The 10796-nt window shown below is 41.1% G+C and overlaps 1 protein-coding gene across 1 annotated transcript in view; it reads right to left on the bottom strand.

The window, feature by feature from the left end:
* Positions 1-1794: 1794 nt before the first annotated feature.
* Positions 1795-10796, bottom strand: part of gabrg1 (gamma-aminobutyric acid type A receptor subunit gamma1) — a gene marked incomplete at both ends in the record, with an annotated part of 58446 nt that continues 49444 nt past the window's right edge. The window contains 2 exons of the mRNA XM_080457679.1: positions 1795-2076; positions 8085-8290. Of these exons, the coding sequence (XP_080313805.1) occupies positions 1795-2076; positions 8085-8290 (488 nt within the window). The remainder of the gene's footprint in view (positions 2077-8084; positions 8291-10796) is intronic.

The following is a 10796-nucleotide window of genomic DNA, read 5'->3' as shown; positions in this document are numbered from 1 at the left end:
CTGCCAAAGAGTTCTGGTCTATTATTTGTCATGTTAGACAAAACTAATTGAAAACGCCAGACTGGAAATTGTACCTAATTGTCTTTTAATCCTGTACCATACTGTAGCAGACACAAAAGCAAAAGCATTTTGTTTAATAAAGCAATAAAACATTATTTGATCTACTGTCTTGAGTTTATTGCTAGTGTGATATTGATACAGGCTATTTACAGCTGCCGTTTGGTCAAGCTAATTTGTGGAATTTGTCATTCTGTCCCTAAGGGTATGCAACTCAAGTGGCGCTGATTTGGCTGAAGCTGACTTCGCAACGCTCGGCAGCTCGCTCGGCGGTGCCTCTCACTCAAGTCCGCTTCAGACTGTCGTTTTAAAAGTTTTTATTTTTCTTTCATTTTTTTCCCCATTGTGATACCGTTAAACAGGAACTTAATTGTTAGTTCCATTAATCCAAGCTGGAACACAAATAAACATAATCTGAAAATGCATGCAGGCTACCCGGCAAACACTTTCAAGATTTGGGAGTGGGGCCCGATCTACAAAAGGTTGAGAACCACTGCATTACAGTATACAGCTTGAGATTGAGAATGTGTTGAAAGGTGTTTTAGGGAAGCTCAGTGCTTTGGCCAGACGTATGGACAGCATCTAATTCAAACATGCCACAGAAGTATTGTACAAAAACAAATTCAAGTCATTCACCAGATGCATCGTGGAGGGTTTAGTTTGTGTCAAATTCATCCAGAACCAAAGGCAAGGCCCCAATTTGGCAGTAGTGGAGAGTAACAGTACTATTTGCTCAAGTACTGTACTTAAGTACAATTGTAGGTACTTGTACTTTACTTGATTAATTAACATTTTCAATACTCTATCCTTTAGTACAAAATGTTTTTTACTCCTCTACTTATTTTACAAATTTAGTTGCAGGTTTTTTTGTTTTTGTTTTTTACAAGAAAAACATTAACCGATTAAGCCCTATTTCATACTTTGACTTTTCAAAAATAGCCGATCTACAAGTTCAGAACGAGTTACAATGTGACACGTTGTGAGCTTGTAAATCAGCTATTTTCGAAACATTTTGACAAATTTTGAAAACCTTTGAAAAACAAATATGAAAAGGGACATTCAGTATAATGAGTACTTTTACATTTGGTTGTATATTTGGATGGCAATAATTTTATTCAAAGAATCTTTCACACAGGCCTTTTACATTTAACAGAGTGGTATTCTATTTTTTTTTCTTTCTTTTTAACAAAAAAAATGTCTTCCACCACTGCATTTTAGATAAACTTTCCAATGTGTTTGAATGCCTCTAATAGACAACATTGAGTACAAAATGTGGCTGCAGCAAAAGACCAGCCCTATTTGCTTCATCAGAATAAACTGCTTCCCAGAGGTTAGAGATCCTGATCATGCAAGAGCTAATGAGCAAAGACGCCACTAGCTAGAGCTAGAAAAATACAGTTCAAAGATTCAGTAGAAAGGGTACTACATTTCCCACAATTCCACCTGCTATAAGTGCAAGTGCAACGCACTTTTTTGTATCGCTATCAGCTGTACCGATATTATTAGCAAGGCGAGCGAGAGTAACAAAACATCTGGAAAAGCTGTTTCCCCCTTCCTGGTTTGATGGCGATAGCTGTAGTTTTTTTTATAGATAAAGATATATTATATCGAGTAAACCATAGCTTTAGTTTTTATAGATACAGATAGCTTTAGTTTGTTATAGATACAGATATCCCATAGCTTTAGTTTTTAAAGATACAGATAACCAATAGCTTTAGTATGTATTATTATTATTTTTTATAGATACAGATATCCTATCCAATAAACCAGGTTGAACAGGCCAAAGGCGGTGGGGAAGAAGACTCGCGAGTAGGTGTCGATCTTGGAGACGTGGACGTGCATGCGGTTCTTTCGCCAGGCACCTGAGCGACAGTCGTCGAAGCAGCAGAAGAAGCTGGCGCAGTCCTTGCCGTCCAGACAGTCGTAGTAGTCTTCATCTTCGTGATACGACGGAACCATGTTGTTCATGTGCAGCAGTGACGTTCCTGGGCGGATGTTCAGCATGCTGGGTGCCCTCTGCTGGACAACAAACAAATATATCAACAATCACAGTGGGTTTTTTTTCCCAATTTTTTTTTGCCAGGTATGTTAACACGTTCACCACCAATCCCGTAGATCTATGGGATATAAAATTCAACCGTCCCCCGCCGATCCCGTAGATCTACGGCATACATGGGCAACTGGCGGCCCGGGGGCCACATGCGGCCCCCACCTTCCCTTTATGCGGCCTGCAGGTTAATATCGGAATATTGATATATTTTTCATTTCAGCTGTTACAATTCCAAACATGACCCCCTTTAATTACTTCAGTCTACATTAGCAGCTTAATGACTATTACAATTTTCTTTTTTATGTCCAATGTATTTGTATTTAAGTTCTTAAAGTTAACATAAGTACAACTAAATGCATTTGAAATTAAATAAAAATGTTACTTTTCAGGATTTAAATTTAAAAAATAGCAAAAAAATATCAGGATTCCAATTCAAAAATATCAAAAATAGCAGATCTACAAGCGTTTTGAGCTTGTAGATTGGCTATTTTTGCTACTTTTGTGTGACATAGAATGGCCTGACAATATATGCAATGTGGCCCTCTTCATTAGATTGGACCGTTCGGCACATGCCGCGGCGGAACAGGAGGCCTACCTGGTTGATCCTGCCAGTAGCATATGCTTGTCTCAAAGATTAAGCCATGCATGTCTAAGTACAAACGGCTTGTACCGTGAAACTGCGAAGAAGAGAGGGCTAGCTTGTAGATCTGCTATTTTCACAATATTTATCTGTGGAACCAGTCAAACAAAATGGGGGTCCCCAGTTCAAATATGATTATGATTATTTATCACAGCCTGAAAAGGTTGAGAAACACTGCATAGATTATTGAATCAGGTCCATTTGGTTGCAAATGTTTGTGAACAGAGACATCTCACTGTGTGAGAGAGAGACAGACAGAGAGACAGCCAGAGAGAGGGGAGGAAGAGAGGAAGAAGAAGAAGAGAGGGCTAGCTTGTAGATCTGCTATTTTCACAACATTTATCTGTGGAACGAGTCAAACAAAATGGGGGTCCCCAGTTCAAATATGATTATTTTGGGGGTTCACAGCCTGAAAAGGTTAAGAAACACTGCATAGATTATTGAATCAGGTCCATTTGGTTGCAAATGTTTGTGAACAGAGACATCTCACTGTGTGAGAGAGAGACAGACAGACAGACAGACAGACAGAGGGGAGGAAGAGAGGAAGAAGAAGAGAGGGCTAGCTTGTAGATCTGCTATTTTCACAATATTTAGCTGTGTAACCAGTCAAACAAAATGGGGGTCCCCAGTTCAAATATGATTATTTTTTGGGGGCCCTGGCATCCCTTATTTGTATTTATTTATTTTCACACGCACACGTGTTTTAATGTTTTGTGTGGGATTAGCCCTGAAACATGACTGTCATACCATGACAGTCATGGTGCCGAGTCCCCCTGGTCTAAAGTTGTGTTCGATTTTTTCACATTGCCATCTCTCACATAAACATAAACGTTCAGATTTCAAATATAAAGTGCTTACCACCGAGCCACGGATGTTACAAGGCGATGCGGACCGCGATGAGTACCCGTATCTCCCGTATTGTTCAATAAAAAGCATTTTAATCCCATCGCCGGCCATTTTCTTTTTTTGTTTTTTTTTGTTTTGTAATGTATCAGAGTGCAATACACCTCCCAACCATTAGTGTCGCATGGTTGAAAGTATCGGAGACAATTTGGAGAAAATGGCCGGCGATGGGATTAAAATGCTTTTTATTGAATAATACGGGAGATACGGGTACTCATCGCGGTCCGCATCGCCTTGTAACATCCGTGGCTCGGTGGTAAGCACTTTATATTTGAAATCTGAACGTTTATGTTTATGTGAGAGATGGCAATGTGAAAAAATCGAACACAACTTTAGACCAGGGGGACTCGGCACCATGACGCTTGTATACAAGCGTCATGTGAACCATGGCTAGTGTGGGATGTGCATGACATATTAGTGTGAGTGTATTGTGATAGAGAGACATGAGCAAAGTGAAAGCAACGGCGGGGGTTGAAGCGAAGTGGTCGCGTCGCGTGTGTTGTTGTTGTGGGGAGATTTCAATAGCGAATGCGTGGTGTTGCTTTCGGTTTCGCTCGGCGGTGGTCGGTGGCGGTGCTCACACTAAAGGGAACAAAATGGTGTACCCGTAATGTTGTCCGGCTCGCGGTGTTTCGGTTGCGCTCGGCGGTGGTCGGTGGTGACACTAGGGAATAACATGGTCGACCCGTAATGTTGTGAGTTTGTGCTGGCCGCAATTAATTATGCTCCGAGGAGGCAAATGTGTGGTGAGCAATGAAAAGTAGCCTACGCCACCCGCAAATTAATTGCGCACGTTGTGGCTTGTGTTGTTAGTGACATGTGATATGTTGTTGTTGTGTTTAGTGCGAAACAATGACACGGCCTATGAATTAATTACCAAGGCCCTCATTGGAAACAAGCCCGCAAGGACTTTTATGAACGGACCTGTTAGACAAAGTATTTTAAATGTAACTGTGCTGTTTTACATTTTTTTGCCTAATAAAATATTCAATCAATCAAACGGGAAAAATGAGGACGGACTTCTCTCCAATGTAATAATAGATGGCATAAAAGGAAAAAAAAAGCTGATCTACAAGCTCAGTAAAAGCTTGTAGATCTGCTATTTGTTGCTATGAATACAGGTGTCGCTTGAGATTTTGACTTGCCCATTGGTGTGGCTTGGGCACAAAAGGTTTGAAAACCACTGCAGTATAGAATATTGGACTGGAAAATAAGTGTTCTCATGAGCTCTCGATGACCAATTTATTGATGTTGCACTTTGAACTTTGAGTTATTATTATTTATTGTTATTTGATGTATATAACTTGAGTTGAAAATTTTAGTTTGAAATGAGCTAATAACCTTGCACTTTGGAAGCCATAAATGTACATTTAAAAGCAGTTTATTTTTATTTTTTTATAAGCAAGTACTGTTTAGATGACTACTGTCACTGAAGGCGCAAAATAAATGTCAAATCACTTGTTAACACATTGAATGCCAAAAACGGTCCGGACCGTTTTTGAGGGTCCAAACGAGAAGTGCCGAAAACGGTCCGGACCGTTTTTGACCCAATTCTATTTTTATACATGTGGGCCACGTGGGGCGCTAAAACGAAACTTTGACATCACCCAAGCAGTTTCTGAGAAGAAGAGGCTGGATCTGGCTCCATGTCAAAAATCCTTCCGGTCGGCGTTTTCAATGTTATCTCCTTGACTAAAAGCTTAATATCTCCATTTCTTTTTAATGTGGTGGAAACGAGCCGTTTTCGATCGGCGATCACGCTGCAATGGAGGATCGCGTTAGAAATATTATTGTTCCAGGCGTTAGTCGGGACCCTCCGCCGTCTCGCACGCACGCTTTGTTTACATGCACTTCCTCGTCGGGGCTTCTCACAGCACGAAACTTATAACGCAAGTGGATGGAAGAAATGCAGGCACTCAACGTATAATATTTTAATAAACCTCTGGCACCCAATGTGTTAAATCATCAAAAAAAATTGCCTGTAACCTAGTGTGTGTAGTGAAAGTCGCTTTCACTAAAATGCCCATAACTCTGATTCTAAAGAAAAAGTTTGTTTTCATTTTTTTGTAAAAACAAGCTATATTCAACTACCAATAGCTAAAAAACGGAACATGCTATCAACTCAACTCACTTGAGATGAAAGAAGAGATTCTAATCTTTGTTTTGAGATATTCCATGTGTTCATAGTCATAGCACAAAATATTCTGTGGGTACTCAAAGATGAGTCAGAATGGTCAAAAAGCCTGGCAGAAGCTGCAGCCTGTTCTAGAGAAACTCTGGCAGTGAATGTGTTAAGGGCTGGCACGATCATGTCATTTTAGATGATGAGTAATTGTCATACAAATAAATGTGGTTAATGATTTAATTGTGTTTTTTGGTATTGAACATTGTATTGGGACGTTGAACATAAACAAAGGCATTTATGTTGGCATTTTAGGCTTTGATAACAAACTATGACAAACTAGAAACAAAATGTCTTAGACATTTTAAGTGTGCCTAAAGCTCGCCAAGTCTGTGCAAACCTTTTGTTCGAGAGGTTGGGTCAAATAAATGAATGTAGTGGCTTCCGGTTTTCTTGACTTCCGGTCTGTACCTTTGGATTTCTCATAACCATAAATAGGCAGAGTTTTGGGTCTCTACGACCACTTTCTGGTAAAACCGGAAGTGAACAGATCCACTTCCGGTTTGCAACATTTAACTCCTGTGTGGGTGAAGTTTAAAGACAATCAGACAAACCAGAAGTAGGAAGTAAAAAAACGGAAGTGGTCATTTGTGTATGAAATTGGAGGTCTATGGGACCACCCACCAAGTTTGAGACCTGTAGCATGCTGGGTACTGGAGTTATGGCTGTTTAAAGCCCAGCCAATAGGAAGACAGAGGGGGCGGGACTTCAGCAATTACAGCTCATCCCTATTGGTGGTTTAAGTCCACAAACCAAATTTGTGCTTGGTACCATGCTGCCAACTCGAGTTATAGCTGTTTAAAGCCCAGCCAATAGGAAGACAGAGGGTCAAATTGCGTGTGTGTGTGTGTGTGTGTGTGTGTGTGCATGTGCGTGTGCGCGTGCGCGTGCGCGTGTGCGTGTGTGTGTGCGCGTACTTATATACTGGAGTTGGCAAATCCTCACAGACCCCTGTCGGTCCCTGGACCGCACTTTGAAAACCAATGATGATTTGAAAACCCCCTAGAAATCCCTCAAGGACCCCTGGGGGTCCCCGGACCACACTTTGGGAACATCCACTCTCAGAGTCAGCAATCATTTACCTGGGGCCCCCTGGGAAGACCTCAAAGACCGCTGGGGGTCCCCGGACCACACTTTTCTGTTGGCCCCATAGAAAGTCAATGGCTTTTTTTGGCGTCGTTTCTTGCATATTACGTCGCCATGGTAACACGCAACGGCTAGAAAAATTATCGCACACTTGTCCCCGCCGAGCCGCACGTTTTGACATAACTGACTGTTTTTATCTGGGGGACAGTCATCTCGCTGGTGCCCATTCTTCAGAAAAGCAGAAAAACATAAAAAAAACAACAACATAAAATATGTTTTACAAAAATGAGTTAATAGCCCAGTTAGACTCTTCACATACTAGAGTATGTCTGACATAAATGTCAGAGCTTAAATCGACATGTAAATATGAAATAAATGCATAAACATGTAGCTAAGATATAAGGTTAGCAACCTCTAATTCAAGTGGCGTTTTCTCTTCTTAAGAGTTTTAACTTGACTTCAGTTCTATAAGCTGTAGTTTCAAAACTATTCACTCAATCTTATTAACCAATATATGATTATTTTGCTATGATTCCTTGCTTTCATATGACATAAAAAATGAAAATGAAAAAATGCTAGATGACTGTCTCCCAGTCAAATTTGGTCACTTAGATATATTGCCGGGGTTGTGTCAACCGTGCGGAGTAACACTTAAGGGCGGAGTTACACTTCCTTGTTTTCCGAGGCAACACTTATGGAATACTTTCATTACTGTAAGCAAGGAAATACTTTTTTTGTTTTGTTGTTACTTTTGGGTCAATTTATTTATTAAGTAGCCGTGTAATAAGTGGGATAATGTACCCCGCGCGGGTCGTTGTTTATAAATAACCCCCTTCAGGATGATTAAACACCTCGGCTATTGCCTCATCCTGTCAGGGGTTATTTATCAACAACGACAGGGTATTATTATCGCTTGCTTAACCACCATTAACTGAGAAGTGTGAATTCTTCAGAAGCCGTTTTCTCTGATTTGGTTATTCTGGCTTAAGAAGCATAGAATGGGCTCTTCAAATATTTTCCAATCTCAATGAATGACACATCACTTGAAAGCGTACAATCTGTACTTTCATAATCTGTAAAAAGCTGAAAAATGACCGTGGGCCCCTTGTGTCTCAGACCGTTGTATTCGGTCACAAAGGAAGTCAGACGGGGGACGGGGGGTTCACCTGTGCATTGTTGCTGTTGGTCTTGGATTTCTTGGTCTGTCTGTTGCTGGTGAAGTAGTGCAGGGTTCCATACTCCATGAGAGCAGCAAAGGTGAAGATGAAGCAGACAGACACAAACAGATCCATGGCCGTCACATAAGACACCTTGGGTAGAGACTTCCTGGAGATGGTGCTGAGTGTCGTCATGGTCAGCACTGTGGTAATGCCTGCACAGTGGTTCACAAAGTATGTACTCAAGTAAACACTCATGTATTCAAAAGTACATTTTATTTTTAATGTACGCTAGTGATGCACGGGCCGACCCGTAACCCGCAGGTTGAACCGCGGGCGGGCGGACGGGTTATAGATTGCGACGCAATTATCGCAGGTCAACCCATGGAAAAAAAAACACACACCAAAACACACCTTCTTTCTCTCGCGCACACGCTCTCTCTCTCCCTCCCTCTCTCTCTCTCTCTCTGGAAAGCAATTTTATGGACTTGCTTGTGCATTTTCTTTTTTTCTTTGGCGGGTTGCGGGGCGGGACGGGTCGTTGATTTATATACATTTTTGCGGGACGGGTTTGGGTGGGTTGTGGTTTCCCGTGCAGGGTGGGCGGGGCGGGTGATGAAAAAACCTGACCCGCGCATCACTAATGTACGCACTGCTACTATTATTAAAATAGTGAAAATAGCTGATCTACAAACTCACAACACGTTGCGGTGTGACACGTTGTGAGCTTGTAGATCGGCTATTTTCACTATATTTTAAATAGGGCTCAAGTGGTTCATTCATAATTGATTTTTGTTGTTTGAGTCCCAATTCCTAGAAATGTAGTTGAGTCACTCAAAAGTGCAATATTTCTATTTTAAAATGTTGTGGAGTGAAAGGCATGAGCTTGCAATAATAATAATATTAATAACTAGAAAATGTGCTCCTCGGAGCACAAGTCTCCGCCAGCAGACCCGTGCTATTTTAGTAGCACGGGTCGTCTTGGTAGAACGGGTCGTCTTGGTAGAATGCGCATGGTTTTTGGTGTTCTGCAGGGGCGACTGAATATGTAGTGTCTGCATCTAAAAAATGTTCTTCTTGAAGCAATGTGTCATATGGGAGTCGTCGTAATTGACTGGTTTGTTCAAATGCTTGTCTGTCTTCTTCATCTTCATTGTCTCGAACAGTTTCAGCAGTTGATTGGTGTGTTTGATCTATGTCAGTTTTCTCTAGTGCTACATAATGTATTTTATCAAGGTGGCCAATTGTTACAGTATTAAGACTTCGGCCTTGTTGTGGGATCAATTCAACTCTATAGTCCTCTTCTGTGTTACTGTTGTAGATGAGTATGCTTGCTTAGCTTTGGCCTTCTGCGCCTTTGCTTGACCAATGTTAGGTGTTCTCAGAGGGACACACACACGCACGGACGGGTGATTTGTACTGGAAGGTACTGTTCCAATCAAGACTGATTGATCCTGTCTTACCTCACTTCAAAAAACATAAATGGCTTTTTGAAGTGACACACCTATTTATAGGATTTTATTTCGTCATGCGTCCCTCTAGCCAATCAAAGGCATTGGTGTCAACATATTGACACGTGTCACGTGGAGCTTGACCAATGTTAGCTTGGCTAGGAGGGAGGTGAACACACGACGGGACGAAGCGAAAACATACTCTCCGCCTCCGGCGGAGACAATAACTAGAAGGAGCACAAGTCTCCGCCAGCAGACCCGTGCTATTTTAATCAAATGAAATCACTTACCCTATCTTTAACCATAGTTAAGAGGGACACACACACGCACGGACGGGTGATTTGTACTGAAAGGTACTGTTCCAATCAAGACTGATTGATCCTGTCTTACCTCACATAAATGGCTTTTTGAAGTGACACACCTATTTATAGGATTTTATTTCGTCATGCGTCCCTCTAGCCAATCAAAAGCATTGGTGTCAACATATTGTCACGTGTCACGTGGAGCTTGACCAATGTTAGCTTGGCTAGGGGGGGGGGACACACAGCGGGACGAAGCGAAAACATACTCTCCGCCTCCGGCGGAGACAATATTAATAATAATAATAATAATAATAATAATAATAGTTTAATATTTTTGATACTTTATCATTCTACTCCACTACATATCCCAGGCAAACATTATACTTTTTACCTCACTACAAATTGTCAGCTTACGAGTTTACGCCCTTCTGGTCTACGAGCTCACAATGTGTTACATCGTGACGCGTAGACCTGTTATTTTCAAAAGATTTTGACACATTTTTTAAAACCTTTTATAACGTGTAGTGAGTACTTTTGCTTTTGGTCCTTTAAAGGGGTATTTCACTTTTGTGGTATCTGAACAGTGTGCAAGTCAAAACATATTAAGAAATGATACTAAAGTAACCTAGTAATAATAATGTGTTGTAGAACAGACACAGTGAATGTGCTAATTCTAACGCTGCAACAGCTGTCAATCTAACAGCTGAGCCGAATGGCCATTATGTTTGCGTTGCTCTTATCTTTAGTACATACCTTATATGGCTATTTAGAATGGCATCTTTGGTAAATGGTCTACTATAAGAACTGTGTAAGATGTTTGTTTGAGATGGTTGTGCCCAGAGGGGCTGCAGGAGAGGGCTCTCTGCCCTGGATTCTATGATGCTGTACTTGAATGAATGCTGAATAAATGAACATGGAACTTGGACACCCTGACGTCTCTCTCTTCTTCTCCTCCATTTTATTACAAA

Source organism: Gymnoscopelus braueri (assembly GCF_963280865.1).
Source record: "Gymnoscopelus braueri genome assembly, contig: SCAFFOLD_233, whole genome shotgun sequence".
In the NCBI taxonomy this organism is placed as follows: Eukaryota; Metazoa; Chordata; class Actinopteri; order Myctophiformes; family Myctophidae; genus Gymnoscopelus; species Gymnoscopelus braueri.
This window is presented reverse-complemented; position numbering and strand designations above follow the sequence as displayed.